The sequence below is a fragment of the Bactrocera dorsalis genome, chromosome 3 (genome assembly GCF_023373825.1).
Source record: "Bactrocera dorsalis isolate Fly_Bdor chromosome 3, ASM2337382v1, whole genome shotgun sequence".
Lineage (NCBI taxonomy): Eukaryota > Metazoa > Arthropoda > Insecta > Diptera > Tephritidae > Bactrocera > Bactrocera dorsalis.
Genome location: NC_064305.1, coordinates 87047476 through 87073032, shown reverse-complemented (window position 1 = coordinate 87073032; position 25557 = coordinate 87047476). Strand labels below are relative to the sequence as shown.

General features: G+C 36.8%; 1 protein-coding gene across 2 annotated transcripts in view; it reads left to right on the top strand.

Annotated features, from left to right (window-relative positions):
• LOC105229714 (cyclic nucleotide-gated cation channel beta-1) overlaps nt 1-25557 on the top strand; it is a 93326-nt gene that overhangs the window by 17869 nt on the left and 49900 nt on the right. For both annotated transcript variants that reach the window (XM_049453710.1, XM_049453709.1), the window contains exons 4-5: nt 24390-24541; nt 25255-25396. In XM_049453710.1, the coding sequence (XP_049309667.1) occupies nt 24390-24541; nt 25255-25396 (294 nt within the window). The remainder of the gene's footprint in view (nt 1-24389; nt 24542-25254; nt 25397-25557) is intronic.

Sequence of the window (25557 nt, the reverse complement as noted above, 5' to 3'; positions counted from 1 at the left end):
TAAATGGAAAAAAATTTAAATTAATTAGATTACTAAAAAATTTAAACTTAAAAAGTAAAATTATATATCAAAGGTATCTTTAAAACGTTAACCAAGACGGCACCGTAGTTATAATGCCCTGCAAAAAAAAATTTATACTGATTGGTTAATACGGCAGCTAGGTGCTTTAGTAATCAGATATTGGTGGTTCCGACAAATAAGCAGTTTTTTGGTGAGAAAAGAACTTGTGGAAAATTTCAAACCGATATCTCAAAAACTGTTGGAGAAGTATGCGCATATGCAGTTGGGCATGGCTAAATCGACTCGGCTCGTCACGGTGATCACCTTTATAAAATATGTATATATTTTTATGGGATCTCCGGCATTTTATGTTGTTTTCGTGTTGCAAACTTCGTGGCGAACTAATAATATATATTTTTGCTTATGTGATGTTTTATCTCTAACTCATTCACTCATACTATAGGGTCTCAGTGCACATTCTCTGTTAGATACAATCGGCGAAGATTTGAAGACTCAACTGCTGCTTCTAGAAAAAGCATGTGCTCTGAAAAGAAATTCAAAATCTTATATCTATTCCTGTGACAAACGCAAACTCTGAACACTCTTTTTCGACATTTCGCCGCATGAAAATGTGTCTGAGGACGAACATGCTTCAAGATATGTACGAGTATATTGATCGGCCTGATGTTGCTGCACACGCATCATCATATTGAAGTCGCTGTAGAAGAAGTTCTCGAAAGATTCTCAAAACTTGGCCCACATCATTTTGTTTTGTGAAATTTTTCTATTCAATACATGAACTGATTACGGTATCATATGTTGAAATAAAGTATGCCACCCATACATCCACGATTTTAATGTGTTTTTTTTTTTTAATTTAGTAGGGTTGTTAAGTCGATTTATATATATTTAATATAATAGTCCTCATCTTTCAAGTAAATGTTTATTGTGGGGTTTCCGGCTACCTTTGCCACGATATTCAGCCGATTGATCATCTGTTTTCGGGTAGTAAGCAACTATCCAAGACTCATTGCCAGTAATACAAGGTGCTTTCCAAAGTAAACAGGACTTTTTGAATCTAACGCCCCCTGGTGGCGCCATCTATATGTCGACGGGTGCGTTAGAATATGCTATCTTTGTCGTTTTTATGACATTTCATTGATTGGAAGTGAAGTTATTGAATTTTAAGTGTCAGTATGTTTGTGTTATCGGTGCGAAAATGAGCTTCGAACAAAGAGCCAACATTAAATTTTGTTTTAAAATTGGTAAAACTTTTACCGAAACGTTTCAATTGATGAAAAAAGTTTATGGCGATGATTTCCTATCCCGTAGCAGAGTGCACGAGTGGTTTCAACGTTTTCAAAGTGGTCGTGAGGACATAAGTGAGATCAACATGTGGGCTAATCAAAATCCGTGATCACCGGAAATTCCATCGAAACTGTGGGTGAATTCATCAAAAATCAGCCGATATCATCATTAAAATTCATGGAAATTGAATTGAACATCTCCAAAACATCGATTTATTGCATTTTGACCGAACATGTGGGCTTAGGAAAGGTGTGTGCACGATTTGTACCACACAAATTGACTGACGACCAAAAATTGCTCAGACTCCAACATTCACAGGACGATTATTTAACCAAAAATCACATTTCAACCATTAACCATTTCCCGTATTCACCTGATATGGCACCGTGCGACTTCTTCCTTTTCGGAATAATGCATTTGCCCATGAAAGGAAAGCATTAGCATAAGTTGTTTTTGCCGAAAAAATAGTTGTTCTGTTTTTTTTTAAGTCTTCACTTAACTTCAGAGAGACAAGCGTATACTAAGCACTAATGATTATTTTGATTTGTGATGTTTGGCATAGATGTTATTGACAGTCATACTAACCTTGAAAATGGGATCTATGGGATGAGGTTCCGCAATTTCCTAAATTTAAGTAAAAAGTCTTACTATTTCTTGCCCACAGTAGGATGATTATGAATGCGGATACAAGAATCAGTTTGAGTATTACCACCAATATGGATATGAGTATGATAACGGGCATGAATATTCAATTAAACTGAAATATAAGTATGAACATAAGTATATATATGAATGAAAAATATTGCAGATAAGAATGTCGATATGGACATGAGTACGAATAAAGATGCAATTATAGACATGAATATGATTATGAATGTTGAATTGAATTCAATTAAAATATATGTATGAGCATGAATATTAATAAAAAGGTAAGAAAGAACAATAATACTAACAATGATAATTATAACGGGATTATGAAGCTAGCAAGTCATGTTAATACACATGTTTGTTATTACCCAACCTTCTATGAACCACACTATTACTACCAGCCAAACGGCTGTATATAAACGTGGGTATGTATAGACCACAGAATTTACTTGCAAAAAGTAACGATGAAATCGGAGCGAATAATGTGGTCAGAGCACATTAAATTTTCTCAACCTTGCCTGGTCGTTTTTGCCACTTCAACGTGCTACATGTTATTGCCACGGTGGTGCCTATGTAGGTACTTGCAGCAACACATTTTCGCTGCGGTTTAACGGTATATTAATAGTACAACATACGAAATGTGAAAAACTTGTTTACCGTTTTTTGGTTGCCACGCCGCTTTTCCTTCCTTTCAGCGCTCTCACCATTTATTACGCTTTTCTCTTGGAGAGCAGATAAGCTCCCGCTGGATATGGCGCTGTCAGGTTGCTGATGTTGCAATTGCCGTGCGACAGGGCGGCGATGGTGTTGCAGGCATGCCAGTGTGTGTGTGTGCGTGTAAAATTTAAAATTCCGCAACATTGACGCAACAAACAATGCGTAAAGATAAAGCGCAAAGCAGAAAAGCGACGAAAACGTCGAAATGTGGAAAGCGCGCGGCATGTGTGCCAACGTAAAGTAACTGAAGCAGTGGTGGAGTAGCAAAAAAAAGTACAAGCAACAATGGCCAACAGCTTAGCTCAGCTGGTGTAGTGGCGGTATGTGACGTCTGATGGCTGACGTCGACGTGCCACATGCCACATGCCGCATGAGATGGAGCGCAATGATAATTTCCGCAGCATTAAGCGCAGTAGTTGTTGTTGTTGCTGGTTTTTGTTTTATTAACATTTATTTTTATGGCGTTCCCCGCTTTTTGGCGTTGCCATTTTTTCACTCAGCAAGTTGCTATTATTGCCGTTGTTTTGTGTTTGTTTTTGCTTTTGTTTTGTATTGCTGAGTTTATTGCAACATTTTGCCCATTTTTGTGCAAATGCATGCACTTTGCTGTTTTTGTGGGTTAAAAGTTCACATCGAACAATGCATGGCGTCAACGTGATTCTGCATACCTTATATATATGTATGTACATATGTGTGTGTGTGTATGTGCGTGCGAGCGTCATTTTGGCATGCTCAAATATTTGGCAGCACTTGTTTGGAGAATGCCTTTGCATAAACGGAAAACGTTGCAGGTTTACTTTATATCAAAAATATCAAGCTTCAACTATCACTAAGAAGATTTTTTTATTATAATATAATTACTCATTTTATTATCGATATATATTTTTTTGGTTATTATCTTCTATCTATTTTTAGGAAGACTCATAAAACCCTTTAATTACTACTTGAAATTCAAGAAAACCAGTTTTTTTATATTTGATTTCTTTATACAGGCATATTAGGTAGTCGAAAAAGTCTTTTCGTATTTTTAATCAAACTTCAACTTATTTTTTTTATATATTGTATAATGAACTTTAATGAACCAAATATGTATCATTTTGGTCGACCACTTTTTACCACTTTTTCTCGGCGAGAAACAGCGACAAGTAATTTTCAATGGCTCCTCTTGAGGCCAACTTTACTCCACTAAGGGAGTTCTGCATTGACGGAAACTAATGGTAGTCCAATTGTGCAAGGTCAGGGCTATTTGGTGGATGCATCAAAACTTCCCAGCCAAGCTCTCCCAGTTTTTGCCGAGTCATCAACATGTGTGTGTCCTGATGGAAGGCGAAGTCCTTCCTGTTGATAAGTTCTGGCCGTTTTTTTTCGATTGCTTGCTTAAATCTCATCAGTTTCCAACCCCCAAAAACACTCAACATACCCTTTCGAGCCGTCAATCCTGGCTTTGCGACCATTTTTTGAGCTTCACCACGCTTGGACCATGATCTTTTTTGCACATTATTGTCGTAATTGATCCACTGTTCGTCTCCTGTTACCATTCGCTTCAGAAATTGATCGATTTCATTTCGTTTCAGCTAAAAACCAGATGTTAGTTCAGTCCATAAAATTTAAGACACAGACAATTCATGTGGCACCCAAACATCGATCATTGTTCAAAACCGTTTGATGATGAATGTTAAGTTCTTTAGCGATGTCATGGCTGCTTATGTGACGATCCCGGTCAAATCTTTTCCATAATTTCATCGACTTTTTCAACTATATGTCGACCAGAGCGAGGCACATGTTTCACATCGAAATTTCCAGAACGGAAGTGAGCGAAGCATTGTTGTGCTACACGAACTGATACAGCATCGTCTCCGTAAACTTCACAAATTTCATTGGTTGCTTGTGTGGCATTCTTCCCTTTTTTATACCAAACTTTTTTTCAACTTCCCCGAATTAATTTTTTTTTTTATGAAATCTCATTTTTCCAACGCTATATGATATGACAAAATGTGATTGGTAGCACTGGAGATATACGACTGCAACGCCATCTATTGACAAAATACGAAAAGATTTTTTCGACTACCGTATATAAATATGCCCAACCAACTAAAGTAACTAAAATATACAAATTCGCAAACAGCGACACCTCAATTAAAAATAGTTTAAAGTTTTTAGCCAGCAACAGTGTACTCTTTTTCGAAAAAGTAACACCAAATGCAACCACGGTGACTGTATTTACTGCTCGTAGTATGTTTAGTTGCGCCGACCGCATTGTTTACGGAATGTTTCTGGTCACGTTTACGCAATTTTCGTTCAGCAAACAATTAACACTTGTCACAAACCGGCTAAAATAATGCTGAAAAGAGCTGAAAAAGAACGAGCCATTGTCAACAGCATGAACTTATCACGCACACATACACACACACACGCATGCAAAACTGAAATTGTCCGGCATCATGCACACGCACACACACGCAGCAGCAAGCATACGGTGGCTACGTTTTTGCCGTTACTCGTCCTTTGTCAGCTTTTAGTCGCCAGTTGTCAACGCCACCACAACAACCGTTAGTCCAGGCTTAGAACAATAGTTGCATGCCACGCTCACTGCTGGCCCGCCACTTGCACAGTACCCATGCCCGCTGCGTCGGCGGTTGTTGTTCTTGTTGTTTTCTGGTTTATGTGTGTATTTAGCGAGCACGTGTCAGCGCCAGTTGGTGAACCGGCAGCCGAGTAAATAAGTTAGCCGTTGTTAGTAAACAAATGTAGCGTTTATCGCTCGCGTAGCCGGAATTCATAAATACTATATGGGATGTTATATATACATACATAGTATAAGTTAGTTCTTTTTAAAATTCGATGTAATAAAATATTTATATGTACATATGGGTTTTAAGGACTAACTTTTGTCTATTCTTCAAAAATAAAGTTTGTAAAAAGATTATTCTGGTCTAAAAAGATGCTGTTGCCGTAGATATAAAATCGATGTTGGCTATACGCTGAAATTCCACCATGATAGTCCTTATGAATGGATAGCTGCCAAGACTGAAAAAAATTCATGAACCGGACTCGAATATTTTTTAATGTCCGAAACACTATTTTGTCAGTATTCCGTTCAAATTATCTCTGATAAATGGACAGGCATGTTGTTTTAATATATAAAATGATCACAGCAAACAAATTAACTTGCGCTGGCTCCACTTCTTTCGCGGCTCAATGGAAACTAGTGGAATAATAGTAAATTGAGTGAATACTCCTGGCTGTCATTGGCTCACATTTATTAGTTCAGTAGTAATAAAATGCTGACTTGCAACTTCTGAATCTAAGAATATATTTAAAGACACGTTTTTGGTAAACTCCACTTGTTGACAGCTCTCTTATGCGGACATAAACACTGGCGGTGTCCGGTTATGGGAAATGTATCTTTATTTGAGCTCACAGTTCATGAAACTATCAATTGCTTTGCCATATTTGGTTTTGGTTCACAATCCTAGGTCATTGTACAGGAAATACTTCCAACTTTAATAACCTTTTTCATTTTTTTTGTGTCCGCTACCCATTCGGCTGGAATCATGTCGGCAGTTGGGGAATTTTTTTCTGGCTCCTCCGAAGACAGCACATACCTCCGTAATTTTTTAACATTTTTGTAAAAAAAAGTCACAAAATGTAGCTGAAAATATGCCTTATTATATCTAAAGAACTTCGCAACATTTGGTCGAGCACTTTCTTTAAAAAAAATCACAAAAATTGCCAAATTTTTCATTTTGTTGAAATGACACGTAAAACAAAAGGTCCGGTATGATGTCCACGATTGCGGCCGTAATTTTGAGTCAAAAAAAAATTTAAAATTTGAAGACAATTTTTTCGAACACTTATTTCGGAATTTCCATTGATTAGAAGAAGATATTTTGTAGACTGGAATTTCCATCATTTGTTCAGGCTATTCTATAGTTCGCAGTATTTTGAAATTTCCATGGATTTCAAGTATATTTGGCGATGAGTTTTTTAAGTTCATGACTAATTCTCGTAGGTAGAAAGGATATATTTGCTTTTGTTAATGCTGTAATAACTTTCTACTAATACAGCTAAATCCGCTCGTGTTTTAAGAATTCTCCGCAGGCGTGGGAAAGCACACTACGCTCGTGTGACTAGTATTAATGCAGAAGGCAGGTAGTGAAATGAATTTCTGGAAAATACGCTGACATACGCCTCTCAGTAAACAATTCTAAGGACAGTCTTTTCCATTCATAGGCTTTTATTGTTGCAAATTGTTCTCAGAATAAAGTATACGCTTTTACATGCAGTTTAACCTTGAAATTAATGAATATGCATTCGATCGTTCTGCTGACCTGCGAAAATCAGCCTTCGCATTTCTTAGAAACAAGTTGCCATTCACCCTACATAATCCCTCACTTCGGCTAGATCGCTCATACCTTCTTACCTGCGGCAAGCACATAAAACGCCAGCAATTTTCGCATCTCTCTCTCAGAACGAAATCAACCTACAGTAGCAGCGAAACAATCTCAACACAAGTCGGAGCATAATGGCTCACTTAAGAACACAAGTCGAATTGCAGAAACTTCTCGAAGAGTTCGAGAAATTACAAGTAATTGCAGATAATGACGAAATGAGTGCAGAATGTCATAGATTCATGCAAGAATTAAATTACCCTAGGAATGAACGTCCAGACGTTAAGTTAATCTTGGACGATATGAAAGTTACACTCACCAGGATTTTGCAGATATGTCCATATGAAGAGCCCAGCAATATTGCGGTAGAGGATGATGGAATCGTCATAGATCGATAACTAAACTAAAGATACGACAACTGCTGGACTTACTGGATTAAAGGACATTTGCTAACTGAGTTAAAGGATGCTTTGCTGGATGAAGATATTTGGTAACTGGATTAAAGGATACCTTGCCGGATTAATATACTAACAGCTTTTGAAAATAATGATTTTGTATTTCTCATACAAATATAAACAATGAAAACGGCAATGCTATCATTTTTTATTATTTTTACGGAAATTTATTTAGGAAACCTTAGAAATTACATATCCCAACAAAAAAAGTACTTGATATATATCATGATATCATGATCACGGCGTTACCAATTATTCCACCGGCCCACAAACCGTGGTTGTTTTTTCTGCTTGAAATGGCATATCTTGAATCTTTTCAGGCTTTTCAGTTCTTCGTCCCTAATACATACCCCTTGGGTTAGAAATACAGAAATAGACCTCATCGCTGAACAAAAATTGGCTCGAAAACGTCGGATCTTCTTGGAACTTTTCAAGAGCCCATAGAGCGTAGCGGTGAAGATCGATCGATTTTGTACTCTGTCAATTCAAGATCGCGACATAAAATGGGCCAAATCATTCCATACTTCAGTCCAAGTTGCTGCGAACGGCATCGAATCGAAAAGATTTGGAGGTACCTCAAGCTACTTCTACACACGATAGCATGTTTTTAAGTAAATGGTTCAATTTATATAAAAAATTATATAAATTCGTATCATTTGTATCGCTGAAGGAATTATCGATATTAATACTTCATCTAATACTATCGCCCGTATTATTTTAAGCTTAGTCACCCTTTCCATCATAATAAACATGCAGTGCACGAAGTATTTAAATTTGTCAGCGCATCATATTTCACTTACTGCTATACCTTGCACAATATGTAAGCGGTTTAATATCGCTGCCAAGTCGTTTATCGCCTACTATCCGAAATATGCGCTTAAATGCCTGACAAACGCAACATTCAAAGTATATCAACTGAAATGTGCGCTTCTCCGTAAAGGCTTCGTGCTGCTGCTGCAGCTGCTGATATTTTCCGAGGGCCAGCTAGCGTAAACAACATCAGAAAGCACACAAATAAGCGCGCAACACACAAAAGTTATGTATGCATAAGAGGAGGAGAAGAAGAAGGCAGAAAGTTGCAAATAAAAATACATTAGAGGCAGCAAAAACAGAGCGGCAAAGTGAAATGGAATGAAAACAAAGCGTCAGCGTCAGGAAATAACACCTAAATTGAATCAGCTACAAGGGTTGGCAGCATGCCCGCTTGTCGGCCTGCCAACTTGCCTGCCTATTTGACTGCTGAGGCTGCCTACCTGCCAGGCAGAGCCGTCAATAATGTGTTTCAATGTTGCAACAAGAAGTTGCCAACAACCACTTATCCACATACAATGCATACTTTTAACTGCAAATGCAAAGGCACTCACAAACACGCACATACATACATCAACATACATATGCGCATGTGTAGAGAAATGCACTAGCATCACTTGCGGCGCACGCTGCGTATGAGTAACTTTGCATTGCCATTGCTGGGGTATGTACCGCGTCAAGGTAATGGCATACAAACACAAGCATGTATGGCACATTCACACACATACACGTATGTGGCATCTTTATATGCATTTGTGTGCGTGTGTGTGTATGTACTTGTTTGTGCCATCCACCGACAATGATATCCTTGGGAAATGCACTTTTCAAGGATATTAGCGTCATGAAGTGCAGAATGAAAAAGAAAAACACAAACTTAGTACAGCGCATAGTTAGATTTTATATATTATTTGTGTGTGTGTGTTTTTACATATTTTCATTTTGGTGTTTTTGTTATTGTTATTGCCGCAAACAGACGCCCGTACGGAAATAGTAGTAGAAAATCGTAATGGGTAGTAAAAATAGAAATTTTGTACAGACACAGACATACACTTACTTACGCAAGCATGCAAACTCTATTATACACACTGTTGGAAGCCATAAAAGATGCACATATATGCAACTATATATAAATAGATGTGTGTATTTATGGATGTATTTGCGCGCAACCCATATTCTAAAAATAGAAATTGCGGCGACTGTTGGCGGCGTCGTTGCGACGGAAATATCGATTGGCAACATGCGGCGTGTGGCTAGGAAAAATTTGGGAAAATTTGAAGTTCGAAAATTGGAGAAAATTTAATCTTTGGAAATTGCCGGTTCTTGTGGATATTAATGTTACTGCATTCATTAGAACACATATTTAGAATTTTTAAAAATATATTATTTGAATAATTTTTAGTTTTTTTTTTTTTATTTAGAAACTAATGACAAAATGTGTAAAATAACTGATAATAAAATAATTATTTGAAGAGTAAATATGATTTTAAAAATATATCACATGATGTGTTGTGATACAAAGTGACATAAGCTTTGCCATTTGTTTGAATGTGTGTTAGAGATACATATTTTGATTACATTTTGATAAAATACCATGTGATATGATGAAAAATCATATTTTGAAAAAATATCATGTGATGTGATGAAAAATCATATTTTGAAAAGATATCATGTGATGTGATGAAAAATCATATTTTGAAAAGATATCATGTGATGTGATGAAAATTAATTTTTTGAAAAAATATCATGTGATGTGATGAAAATTAATTTTTTGAAAAAATATCATGTGATGTGATGAAAATTAATTTTTTGAAAAAATATCATGTGATGTGATGAAAATTAATTTTTTGAAAAAATATCATGTGATGTGATGAAAATGAATTTTGTGAAAAAATATCATGTGATGTGATCATATTTTGAAAAAATAACATATGATGTGATGAAAAATCATATTTTGACAAAATATCTTGTTTTGAAAGAATATTAAGAGTGTGATGTGATTAAAAAGCATATAGTGAATAGTCACATATAAAGTGATGAAAACTCATATGATGAGAAAATGTCATATTATGTGATTTCAATGACAATTATCATATGTGATTTGATGTAATATGTATTACTCTAATTTTTTAATAGTGTTTAACCTTTTAAATGATTAAAAATAACCCGAAATAATGTGATGTTATGATTTATTTGATTTGATAAAATATTGAATAATATTACGTCATGGAATGAAATGGCACCAAAAATATAAATATTATATGAAGTATAATATCTATTACTTGATGTAATAATGTGTAATTTGAATGTGGAATATTGCGATATGAAAGAGTACGATAAAGTTCAAAAGATTGAAGGTCATATTATAAGAAACTTGATATGAGAATTCAAGTAATATTATATGATGAGATTCAATCATTCTGACTTGATATAAAAGGTTTCATTTGATATGCATTGATGCGATGCTCATTACAGAGGTTCTTCTGAACAGATTCAAGGCGAAACTACCGAAATAGTAACGAATAACTCCGCCAATACACAAATAAACCAGAAATCACACAAAAGTATACAAATTATCAACCACAATAAAGTGAAATAAGTGAAAAATATTGAAAACAATTGAAAACAATTTCCTACATGGCACTATGCGGTCACCCCGATTCGCTCGCTGCACCACAAGTTGAATGAATAGCAATAACGGAGCACAAGGACATTGGGGACGAGAGCATTAAGGCGGCAGCAGACAAGTGCTCGTACTTCTTGTGGGGATTAGGAAGGTTTGCTGTTTGGCTGATGCTTTAACTTTAAAGTGAAAAAAGTCACAGAAAATAAACGGAGAATGCTTAAAAGTAAATAGAGAGAAGGGAGAGAGAGAGAGCACGAAAGCAAGTGAGTGAGAGTATAGCAACACCAGCGACTGTGAGGTCGTATGATGCCATTGCAATGGCATTGCAGGAATCAGCACTCGGCAAGAGAGCGGCAGGCAGTGCGGCGAGAGAGCAACAGCGCAGAGACAACGTGAGGTCGTCGTCAGGATGAAGGCAACGCTCAAAATAGCTCAGAAATTATTGTTGATGCTATTTTTAGAATTTTCACTGCAAGCACAAAAACACGCACACACATACGCAAACACAAATGGTGGCGCGTTTTCAACGAATAACAATGGCAGTCATGATATCAACAGCAACTGCAACAACAACAGCACACTATAACAAATAATGATCTACTAAGCAACGGAAGAACAAGCAGCAGCATAATAAATGAAACCCTTCTACATGCTCAGCAATGAAAAAGGATAATCGCATTGGTAACGAACGCATCGAAGGTTACAGGCAACAACAATAACTGCAAGAAGGGAACGATGGCGTGAGTGTAAGCTTGTATGTGTATGTATGTATGTTTGGTGGTGCTGGTTGTTGCAAGCGTTAAACTAGTCAAAGTGCAATTGGGTTTTAGCAGCGCATAATCCACACGGTCACACATACACACATCATGCATACATACATACACAAATACATAAATAAAGTGAGCGCCACTTGCGAGGTGTGCGAAAGGCGAAAAGGCAGTGGGGTGAATTGCAAAGAAATTGGAATAAAAGACTCAAATTCGCGTAAGAAATTTAATTGTTACGTGATATTGTTGAGTGCGCCACAGTGTGCGTGCGCGTGTGTGCGTGTGGCATGTGTTAAGTTTACTGCTGTTCAGGGTTAACAATGACTATAACGAAACTCGTTGAACTTTTGCAACTTGTAACGGATACAAAAGCGCGCCGCCGCCGCCAACATCGATAGCGTGCACCTTGTAAGCTCGGTTGGGGCAAATGGAAACGATTTCTTTTATGTCGCAGCACTTGCACTTTTTCCTTTCATCGAACTGCCTGGCTTTGACGGCCTGGCAGGGCTCGTGACATGCCTTTGTGTATGTGTGTGTGGGTGCGTAAGTTGAGTTGCGGCAACTTATGCATTTATGCCGTGCTCACCTTTGTGCATTCACTGGAGAAGTGCGTGCATTAAAAGCGCATAAATTGCAATGGAAACGCGAGTAAACCCAGATGCTTGTGCCATTTCTCTTTAGCCTGACTTTTGCTCGCCTTTTTTGCAATAAAAGTTGTTTGTGCAACTATGTTGCAGTTTACTGCGAATGAAAACAATGTTGTTGAGTTTACTAAAAGCGATAGGCTGAGCGTAGCATTTTATACATACATATTGATGACAGAGTGTAAATGCTGAAAAAAAGAGTTTGAAAAGAGTTTTAATATTCGCTGTTGTTGATGTAGTGACAGAATTCTGTCGAATTGGCAGCTCTTGACCGAATAAAAAAATCTGGGTCTGTTCCTGTTACGTAGACCCAACTGTCGTGGGAATGGTAACATTCGCTGTCTATAAGCGGTGTCATCTTTTGTTATTCCGGATTACAAAACAAAAATATAGTTTCTCACAATATTTTCCATTAAGATCTATACACTTTTGCATGCGTTTGTCCCAATTCTCGAGACCCTTTGATTGAGATATGCGCTCTGGCCCATCAACCGCCTATTCTGGTGTGGAAAAACATTGATCTCTTAGTTTATTTTTCACATAATGAAATAAAAATAAGTCATTCGTTGCCAAGTGAGGACTATACGGTGGTTGACTCATCAAATCAATGTTTTGACTGTTCTTTCCGTAGATGTGTGAGAGCTAGCATTATCATTGTTAAGAGTAATCCGTTTTCGGCGGTTGATTTTCCTGATTTCTTGAAAGAAAACTGGCAACAAATGGTTATGTATCACTCAAAATTAGCGCTGGTCTTTTTGGAATGGCCTTCAGCTCCTTCCGCGAATTTTGTTTTATCACTTTGATCGACTGAAAACCGGTTCCAATGAGCGGCAATTTCAGTATGAAGAACAAGAAACAATCACACAAAGACAAATTTGGTGAATACGTTGGTTAATCGATGGTATTCATTACCTTTTTAGCTTTAAATTCGGTAACAATCGTAATCTTTTAGTAAAAAAAAATCAGCTTTATCAGACGAATCAAGAAATAACGCTTTTCATATCCACAATATTCACCAAAATCAATCGAACGGACACGCAAGAGATGTCGAGCGCTCTTTCCATCTCTCTAACACTTGCCTGACGATTTTCAAGCATCATATCCCTCAATTTTCTCATATTTTTACCAGTTGAATAGGTCGAAGATCGTCCAGAACGTGGAGAAAAATTTAATAAAAAATAACGACACTAATTTCTGTGACTTTGTCGCGGTTGTATGCAATACAAACTTTGTAACAAAACTTATGGCAAAACTAAGTCTGATATTTAAAAACAAGGGTGGTGCTTTTCTGATTTTTTTTTTTCAAACCTAAGACTCAGAAAGTCTTAATAAAACATGACTAAAGAGCAAATTTTAATAACTATTGAACGGAGTAATGAAAATTTACTATAGAAAGTACTTTCTTTCTAGTACTTCTTTGTATAGCTAGAAACTCATGAAATTATAAAAAATGTATACTCTTAAAAAAAAAGTGCTCTATGACTATGGACATATAATAAACTATGCTATTTTATGTATGCATAGAAGAAGAATATTTTCTCTTAGGTAATAGAAAAAAAATATATTTGAATTTTATGCTGATTTATTCCACGTAATACAAACAGTCGAGCAACAATTCTCCGGGCACACATTAAGCCTGTGCACAAAGGACAGTTATGCCTCCGAATGCAAGTACAACACCAACACATGTATATTCCAAACATTACCTAACCCAACCTTAAAGCCTTATAAACAAAGGCCGTAAGGGTAGAGCAATGAGAAAGTCTACAAAACTAAAACAAAAGTTAAATAGGTTAAAGGGAAAAATAAATTGTGACTAAAGTTAAAAATGCTCAGCAATGCACAAATATAAATATCACAATTTCATATTAATATTTATGCAATGCCTTGTGCCCCATACGAGCCATGGGTGCAGAGAAAATAAATCTACAAAATATATAAAAAAAAACAAGCAGAAACTGCATGCCAAGGGAATAAAAGCGCATACACATACACACATAAACAGCAAAACACACACACAAATTACCAAAAACAAAAAAAGCGCAAGGCACGTAACAATACCGAAACACCAGCCTTGGTGGAAAAGGTGTTAGCCGGTGATGAGCCCAAACCCAAATGCCGAACTGAGCGCACAAAAAAGTGCAGCAGCACAAGGGCCGACCCCAGCAACGTGGAGGCACGTGGACGGGGTGAGCATTTGCTAGTCAAAGACAACACGGCGCTTGGAATTTGTAAACAAAGCGTCGAGCCACTGACACGGCGCTCGCTGGTCCTGCCGCTGCCGCTGCAGCATTTGTGCACTGAGTGCATTTGGGCTAACACACCGGGGCGTATGAGTTATTATTGTTTAGTGGCTGTGATTTGTAAGCGATGAGAACTACATAGAAAGATTGCCGTAGTTATCGTGCGAGCTCCAACTAATCCAGCATGAGTGCAAACTACTTTTTCATGCACGTTTGCCAATGTGTTTGTGTGTGCGTGTGTGTGTGAGCTCACAACAGACGCTTTCATGAAATGCACAACAATAAAAAATGTTGGAAAATAAAACAATTGCGCCGCCATTTCTCTGTGTTTGCCAGCAATCAACGTAGTTGGAAAAAGTCTATTATATCTGCGCATCTCACTGTTTGCTATTGTTGTTGTGCTGTGACAATTCTTTTTTGCTTCATTTGTGTGCCTGTGTGTGTGTACACATAACTGTGGAAGGTAAAATTTATTCACCAGCTGCTTTGGTACCGAGCTGCAACGTGGCAAAGCCGCTATTTATTCTTACCGCTCCACCGCCAGCACCCGTTGCTTGTTTGTATATTGCGCAAGCTTTTCATTTAATCGCAAACAATTCTCAGCAATTTTGTCAGACAAGTGTTAGTGGTAGTGTTTTAGAGTTGTAGCTTCGCTTAAAATGTATGCGCTGGTGTCAGATGTGTTTGCTGCTGTAAAGTAGAGAAATATAGTTTGGAGTGCAAACAGGGTGTGGGAAATTAAAGCTGTTTCCAAAACTGAAGCATAAAATGCATTTCAAGTGTTGCAGCAATGCAATAAGGCAACATTTCGGTTATGTGTTCAGTAGACATACATATATTTTGGAGTTGTCCCTAAATGTTTATTCTTTATTATAAAGTAGTTTTTGAAATTATGAAGAATTATATATATAAGGATTTAATGAAGGACATGCGATGTATAATTATATTGAAATAAGCAAAAATTTGATGCATTGATTAACTGAGCGAGCATCGGTTTCTCATAAAAAATTATCAAGATCGTCGTATTTTCTGGCTCCATATACCCAAATAGAACGATTGACTTTATATGTTAGATTGGAAAATATATAAGATACTCATAAAGAGCTTGCATCAATAACAAGTAGTACTGCGACTACTATTATTCGGTCCGAAATATCCTCGACTTGCTTTAACAGTTTTCGTTAAGCCCATCCTGTTCATTTCTGATTACTTCAATACTTTGCTACTTTTTGTAGCCTACTTTTCGGGATTTTCGTATGCTAATGAGCTGAACTTTTTCCTATATTATTGCAAATAATCTTTTTAACTAATCGCAAGTCCTTCTTAATAAAACAGAAACACAGCAGAAAAAGCAAATTTAAATTTCCCACAAACAACCATAAATATATATCTCCTATATGCTGTATATATTTAACTATATTGCGCAAGCTTCTCATTTAATCGCAAACAATTCTCAGCAATTTTGTCAGACAAGTGTTAGTGGTTGTGTTTTAGAGTTGTAGCTTCGCTTAAAATGTATGCGCTGGTGTCAGTTGTGTTTGCTGCTGTAAAGTGGAGAAATATAGTTTGGAGTGCAAACAGGGTGTGGGAAATTAAAGCTGTTTCCAAAACTGAAGCATAAAATGCACTTCAAGTGTTGCAGCAATGCAATAAGGCAACATTCCGGTAATGGGTTCAGTAGACAGTGGAATTATCCCTAAATGTTTATTCTTTATTAGAAAGTACTTTTCGAAATTCTGAAGAATTATATATTAGGATTTAATGAAAGACATGCGATGTATAATTATATTGAAGTAAGCCAAAATTCGATGCATTGATTAACTGAGCGAGCATCGGTCTCTCATAAAAAATTATCAAGATCGTCGTCTTTTCTGGCTCCATATACCCAAATAGTATGATTGACTTTATATGTTAGATCGGAAAATATATAAGATACTCATAAAGAGCTTGTATCAATAACAAGTACTTCGAGTACTATTATTTGTTCCGAAATATCCTCGGCTTTCTTTAGCAGTTTTCGTTAAGCCCATCCTGTTCAGTTCTGCATACTTCAATACTTTGTTACTTTTTTTAGCTTACTTTTCGGGATTTTCGTATGCTAATGAGCTGAACTTTTTCCTATATTATTGCAAATATTCTTTTTAACTAATCGCAAGTGCTTCTTAATAAAACAGAAACACTGCAGAACAAGCAAATTTAAATCTCCCAAAAACAACCATAAATATATATGTACTATGCGCTGTATATATTTACATTTAATGCCATGTACTGGCTTAATTTGTGCTTACAAAGTCTCTGGACTACGAAGCTAGCAGTATACTTATAAGTAACGGCAAAGGAATTTCCTTAGCAACGCAGCCAGCTGCGGATTGAACTATGAGCAACACGAACACAGAGACAATAAAATCCGTAAGACAAACTGCCGCAGCGGCAATTGTAAATACTTGTACAACTACTTAAATACAAAAGCGACGCATTGAATGGGCCTGCCGCGCTGGTCGAGAGGTCGTGGCTCTGGCCACGGGTGCGCTGCATAGCCCGAAAATTCAATGACTTCAATCCAACCGCAAACTTTATCGTTGTTGCGGCTGTCGCAGTGGCGACTAAAAGTTGTGTCTTCAACTTCTTACTTTATGGCCGCCTTACCACAAGGTTCACAACAATGCCTTGCCACTTAAGGCGACCCAGCCATTGCAACTTAAACTCAATACACACAGTTCAACTACTGCAACATAGTGCTCTCCTTCTCGTTCCTCGGTCACCGGCAACTGCAAACAATTGAACTGTATTGCAATTGTGGCAACTGAAGTGGTTGCAGTGGCAGTGCCAGCTGTTTAGGCTCTCTCTTCTTCTGCCGCCGGGTGTCTCCACAAATTGGTAGCGAGGGGATGTGTAGTTTAATATAGCTCAACTGCTGACTGGTAAGCTATTTGGCTGCACATTGCGGCAGTCCGTGATTTTCCGTTATTGCTCTGCAGTTGCCGCGAACACATGTTGCGCCTAGTTCAACTCAATTCAAACTGTCGTGTTTCGCTTTTGTTCACCATCTTCGGATTATGGCCAAATTGCGACAACATGATAAGATTACAATTTTATGGCTGGTGAGCGATGCGACATTGATGGTGACATTGGTGAGGCGACTTGCGGTTGTGGTTGCGGTTGTAAGCGTACTATACTCGACTAAGAAGGTGCTTTGTGTTTATAGTTCACAATTGGTGCACCGCTACACTCGAACACGAAGTGCACCACAGCATGTGCTTCGGCAAGTGCAGTTAATATAAAGTGAAAATTTAGTTATTCTAATTCGGGCATTTTAAATGCTTTGAACTGCACTCCTCTTTTAGATTTTCGTAATTTTTTTTTAGTTGTTTAAACAAATTAAAATATTTTGGTTTTATTTTCGGAATTTAGCAGGAGTCAGTATACATTGTCACCTCGTCGGCAGCTGTAAAGTTCGCGTTTTTATGGTCAAAGTTTTAGAATTTGCTGCAGCCGATGAGCGCTGCGCATGACATTCGAATTTTATAATATATATACATACATAGCTGATAGAACATTTAATTAAAAAAAATATATATTTTTGAATTTTTGGTGGGGGTAACTCAGGAATTAAATATTTCTGAGAAACTGTACTGTGTTTAAAGTTGCATATTAATGAACATTTGACACACATTTTCTCTCAATCAAAAGCATAACCCGTTGTAATACTTGTATTCTTTACGAAAAGCAAAGGAGCTGCCACCTGTTGGAAAATTTGTATGTAGTCAAATTATGTTTTTAGTTACGGTTTTAGTACAAGCTCATGCGGTTTTAGCTTGCTTATAGTATAAAATACTGCTTTAAGTATTAAAATATTTAAAGTGTTGCCACCTGTTTAAAATTTTAAATTAATAAATTCGATTAGTTCTACAAATTAGTTGTGAAATGCTATAAATTTCAGAAATATGAAAAGATTTGAAACGAAAAAGGAGTTGCCATCTATATAAAATTTGCTCTTAAATTATATTAATTCTACAGATGAGTATTAGCATACCACTAATCTGTTAAAAAAATGTACTTCTGATGAATTTTTTCAACATGGTTGCCACCGGTTTGTTGTAATACTTGTATTCTGTACGAAAAATCAAGGAGCTGCCACCTGTTGGAAAATTTGTAAGCAGTCAAATTATGTCGAAACTTTACAGTTTTAGTACAAGCTCATGCGGTTTTAGCTTGCTAATAGTATAAAATACAGCTTTAAGTATTAAAGTATTTATAGTGTTGCCACCTGTTTAAAATTTTAAAGTTAATAAATTGTATTAGACCAAAAAATTAATGTTAAATGGCTCCGAATCTCACAAAATTAAACTATTTGTAGCGAAAATAGAAAAAAGAGTTGCCATTTATTTAAAATTTCTTCTAAAATTAAATTAATTCAGTAGAAAAATATTTACATCTTAGTAATCTGATAAAAAAAATCTGATAAATTTTGCAATATGCTTGTTACCTGTTTGTTGTAATACTTGTATTCTTTACGAAAAATCAAGGAGCTGCCACCTGTCGGAGAATTTGATTGCAGTAAAATGATTTGGAAACATTATAGTTTTAGCACCAACTCATGTGGTTGTAGGTTGCAAATAATATAAAATACAGCTCTAAATATTAAAATATTTATGGTGTTGCCACCTGTTTAAAATTTTAAAGTTAATAAATTGTATTAGACCAACAAATTAGTGTTAAATGATTCCAAATCTCACCAAATTAAACTATTTGCAACGAAAACAGAAAATGGAGTTGCCACCTGTTTGAAATTTAATCTTAATTTGAATTAATTCAACAGATAAATATTAGCATCCTACTGATCTGATGGAAAACAAATTTAATTATGATAAATTTTGCAACATGGTTGCCACCTGTTCGAAAATGCAAGAAAAAAATTATAAGTAAGATATATAAACAAAATGGTTAAAAAAATCTGAGTTGGTGTCAAAGAGCATAATGCTCAAAATATTTTTGAGCTGTGTTGCAAGCTATAAATCACACTCAGGACGATATACATACATACATATGTATATAATATACCACCATATTAGTAGCCACCACATACTCGAAACTCCGTTCAATACTTAATTTGATATTTTATATTTTGACTGAATTTTTAATTACAATTTTCTTATTTTGTTTAAACTAAAAGTTTTATACCTCCAAATATGCACCCTTTATGGGAGCAAGATTTAAAAATACCCTCGATAAATTCTCTATTAATTATGGTGATCATGAATACATATAGGTGGTATGAAAGTCTGTATTAAGTCAAAGTTAAGTCGCTTTGGAGAATTATCCGTCAATATAACCTTTACAAACACCAACACACACACCAACGCACTTTTTCGTAATTTAAAATTTTTCGTCATTTTAAATCAGAGTCCAGTAATTGCCTTCCTTAAATCAGATTCCGTTAAATGCAGCCTCATGTTGCAGAAAATTATGCAACGCACAGCAACTGCTTAAATGTGTTACGCGACTACAAGCACAATGCACTCACACTTACACAACAACGCAAGCGCCGCACACACCACCACAGACAACTGCGCAGTACCAGCGCCGTAGCAGCGCAGCACCAGTGCATTAAGCGACGCTGCGATCTCTGCATTTAAAAAGGCAACTTTCGCATTTTCAACGTTGAAATGGAGAAATTTATTTGGTTTTTATCTCGCGACATATTTACACCTGACAAGGTGTAACCGCAAGCGGCCAGCGACGTATGCAGTGGGCCTTACGTGCATAAATTGCATTAAAAAGTTTCGCGTGCAACGTGCCTTGGCGTGCGGCAGATAGACAGTCAAATAACGTCAATTTTTAATTGTGACAACATTTCCGGTGATGAGCCTGATGGGAGGGAAATGACGCGGCTGCAGATGCGAGTCAATACACGCGTTTAACGGTTGAGTGTAAATGTGTTGGTTGTTGTGTCGGCAGAAGCGAAGAGCAAGTTTAAGTGCATACGACGACTTTTGGTCCTTATATAACATCTTACATATACTGATTTAAGTATGTTGAAGTTGGCGCACACTGCCTGTGCTTTAAATTTATTCAGCCACACTGAAAGGTTAATGATGCCGTGTCACCAGTTCGCCTCAATATTTACACCAATTAATACGCACACATATAAATTCATCGATATGTGTCTACAGTCGTGGATTTTTCGAAAGTATTGTTCGATAGTAGCAAATATGTGTGGACTTTTTTCTGCACTTTTTGGTAGAACAATGGTTTCTTAAAGGTGGTGGAAATTTGTAAACGAAGACTTTTTCTCATCGATAAATATATTTCTTTTTATAAACGATTAAGGCCGAAATTTTGGTCAAAGGCCGAGGCCACCATTTTGTCAAAAAATTTTAGTTTACTTACTCCTTTGATTAGTATCTACAAGTAGATTTAACATTATTTTAACGAAATCTGTTTGGTGTTTTCAATTTAAAAAGAACTAGTTCAAAATATATAGCTGTAGTTCAGGAGCGAAAAGAAAATTGATGGGAACATAGTCGGTTTTAGTTATGTAATTATTAAAATCAGCTTCCAAAGCGTAATCTTTTCACTTCTTCTTTAATAATGTTCACAGGAAGCTTATCCACTCGCAAGAGGCAAATTCCAAGATCCATAGAATAAGGGATATGGATCATAGAAATTGAAGTGACTGATATCACAGATCAAAGCTTTGTGATATGGAAATGTAAATTATGAGGCTAGTTACCTTTATTTTCTGAACAGAATATATTTCACTTGGGGTGTGCTTTTACGTGGCGGATCCCAAACACATCGCCCAACTCTGGGAAGAGATGATTCGCCTTCTCACTTTAGCTTGCCTTCAAACCTACGTTTTTTGTCTCCCCAGAAATTACTTGATCTAAGGTCGGAAGTCTTGAGCTGATTGAGATTATACGTAAAATAATCGTCTCTGACTACTCTCAAGTGAAAGGTGCTCAAAAAACTTTCCTCATTAGGCTTGTAATGAATTTTATGAGATCCAAAAGAAACCCTCGGCGGCACTATGCGAATTACTCCCTCAGCTATTGAGATATAGATTTGTAATTTTAGATACATTCTTTCCTCTCAAAGAAACGGCTCATATGTCAGAACCACCAATACCAGGCTACTTTAGCCTATAGCTGTCTTACAAACTGGGCATCGCAGCCAAGTGCTGGTATAGAAAATTGTTTCATTTGTCGCTGTATCTTCACGAAGTTTTGCACAGATTATTACTTAAAATAGTATTAATACTTCGATCGGCTCACTATAGCATAAATAAAAATCGTTGTATATGATCTATGAAATATATTTATGAAATAGGAATGCTTCTGTGAAGGGCATCATAGTTTTCAGGAAGACAAAGTTAGAATTATTTCTCGTTTTTTAGAAATCCTCAGATAAACTTTTTCCTTAAAAAAATGAACAAATAATATGTTCTCTCAAACATCATATCATTCGATAAAGTATAGCATCCGGGGTTATTTTATAAAATAGAAATATAAATGGCTCCCAGCGCCTTACTTTCTACTTATGAAGTCGTCTTTAAGTGACCGTAAATTTTATGTCCAAGAAAAAGGTGCATTTTCTGAGTTGTATTGGACTGATGCTGGAGTTCCGCAAGGGAGCGTCTTGTATCTCGTGTTTTATACAATATCTACAACTGAACTGCGGCTCATAAATGATTTAGAAGTAGCAACTTATGGTGATGATACGGCATTTACTGCCACAATCATAATGACACCTCACAGCATTTACAACAACAAATTAATATTGTCGAAAAATTGCTAAAGAAATGGTAGATAGAAATAAATACACAGAAGTCCGGTCAAATAACGTTTACAGCGCAAAATGTACCTCCGTATAATTCATTGGCTCTACAATACCTGAACGTGAAATAGTCATATACCTAGGTCTTTATATGGGCAGAAGACTTACTTGGAAGGTACACGTTAAAGAAAATTGAGGAGCTCAAAGTTTAAACAAGGAAAATGTATTGGCTTTTAGGCTCACGATCACAACTTCTTCTTGAAAATAAAGTTCGATTCTAAAGTCAATTCTTAAACCAGTGTGGACGTATGTACGTGTAATGCAGTTAGGGAGGACGACAAGTACATCTAACATTGAAATGCTCCAAAGATATCTAAAGGGTGATTTTTTAAGAGCTTGATAACTTTTTTAAAAAAAAAAACGCATAAAATTTGCAAAATCTCATCGGTTTTTTATTTGAAACGTTAGATTGGTTCATGACATTTACTTTTTAAAGATAATTTCATTTAAATGTTGACCGCGGCTGCGTCTTAGGTGGTCCATTCGGAAAGTCCAATTTTGGGCAACTTTTTCGAGCATTTCGGCCGGAATAGCCCGAATTTCTTCGGAAATGTTGTCTTCCAAAGCTGGAATAGTTGCTGGCTTATTTCTGTAGACTTTAGACTTGACGTAGCCCCACAAAAAATAGTCTAAAGGCGTTAAATCGCATGATCTTGGTGGCCAACTTACGGGTCCATTTCTTGAGATGAATTGTTGTCCGAAGTTTTCCCTCAAAATGGCCATAGAATCGCGAGCTGTGTGGCATGTAGCGCCATCTTGTTGAAACCACATGTCAACCAAGTTCAGTTCTTCCATTTTTGGCAACAAAAAGTTTGTTAGCATCGAACGATAGCGATCGCCATTCACCGTAACGTTGCGTCCAACAGCATCTTTGAAAAAATACGGTCCAATGATTCCACCAGCGTACAAACCACACCAAACAGTGCATTTTTCGGGATGCATGGGCAGTTCTTGAACGGCTTCTGGTTGCTCTTCACCCCAAATGCGGCAATTTTGCTTATTTACGTAGCCATTCAACCAGAAATGAGCCTAATCGCTGAACAAAATTTGTCGATAAACACATTTCGAACCGAACACTGATTTTGGTAATAAAATTCAATGATTTGCAAGCGTTGCTCGTTAGTAAGTCTATTCATGATGAAATGTCAAAGCATACTGAGCATCTTTCTCTTTGACACCATGTCTGAAATCCCACGTGATCTGTCAAATACTAATGCATGAAAATCCTAACCTCAAAAAAATCACCCGTTATCTTAAGACTTTAAGAAGCATTGTTAGTGCTCCTTGGTATACAAGCTACTTCGAAAACCACAAATACTTAAATGTAACTTTTGCTAAAGACGACTGCTGATTTCGTCGGAAATACCTAAATAGACTTTCTAATCATGAAAACTTATAGGCAATAAATTTATTGGACGACAGTATGGATGTTAGTGTGCTTAAAACGAACTAAAATTTTCGACCTTACAAATAGATTTTAAGTAGTTTTACGAAATTTTAAGAATATCAGCAGGTTTGGTCAACAATATAATTTTTTTAACACAAAAAAATAATACTTTTAATTACATAATACAAAATATTAAGTATTTACAATTTTACGCCAAGTTAAATAATAACAGTACCACATATTACGAGTAAAGTTCTCACCTAATACCATTTACTAATTGAATGTTCTCTCTTCCTTTATACTCTACATGCAAACACACACACGCGCGCATTGTATTGCCGATTGCTGCCGGGCTGACTGTGCTGATGAACTATGCGCCTAAATTTAACTCGTACGCTGCTCAATGATTTACAATTTGTCCGTATACAATGACAACAACAACAACAAAAAAACAATTCCAAATCAATATATTACAACAATGCTCATGCGATTATTGTGCCCGTTGCCGCTGCTACTGCAACAACAACATTTACTGCTATTGCAAACAACTGTGAATGCAGCCAAACTGGACGGCGTGAAAACGTACATGCGCATGCGCCGTGTGCCCAATCATCTGCAGGTGAAAGTCATTAAATGGTTCGATTACCTGTGGCTGACCCAAAAATGTTCCGACGAGGAGCGAGCTGTATCCTGTCTTCCTGATAAATTAAAGGTAAATACACACACACACACACCTCTACACTCACATGCTTACACATTCATATACATATATGTATGCATATGCGTGCATTTGAGCCGAGCATAAGCGCCTATATGTAGACAACTGCTCGAATGGCACATAAACAGCAACGAAATTGCATCGCAGCCACTTCAGCGCTCCATCCACCAGTGAATGGCTGATGTCATTACATTGCTGGCGGAAATATTTTCACCAATGTGTATGACCAACTAGTTGGCAAAAGCATTCAACGCACTTATGCACACGCATCCACACACATACACACGAACACGTACTCATTTTTTGCATTTTAGTGAAGCATTGGCTCGGACACGGCTGTCGGTTATTGGGCATCGGAAATTTTGCAATTGGCAATTTTCGAATTTTTGTTTGATGCCCTATCTGCCTGCCGGTGACTCAAATAGACGCTTTACACACACACACACACACACACGCATAGACTGGCTAATGTAGGCAGCCTGCTTATGCCGGCGCTTAAACATTCACACGCATTGGCAAACACATTGCTGCTGCATTTCAGTTGATTTATGTGTGTTGGTAATTGTATTTCCGAAATTTCACTACACATTTCGCATCTCATTTGTGTTTTTCCCCCTTTTTTGTTTTCTGTTAAATTGCAAATATTTTTCTGTTGCTCCCTCTCCCTCTGGCTAACTAACTTTCCACTGTATATTGCATACTTACAGGCTGAAATAGCAATTAACGTCCATTTAGATACACTTAAGCGAGTTGAAATTTTTCAAAATACCGAAGCGGGTTTCCTATGCGAATTGGTGCTACGTCTGCGGCCGGTACTCTTCTCACCCGGCGACTACATTTGCCGGAAGGGTAAGTGAATTCAAACACACACAGATATCTGTACAAATTCAGATTCAGTTTACTAGTTCGGTATTCACATATGTGCCGTTAATTAAGTGTATTTGGAGCTTTAGTCGCAAAGCTTTAATTTCTTAATTGATAGTTAGCGCTCACACGAGTGCTTGTTGCCT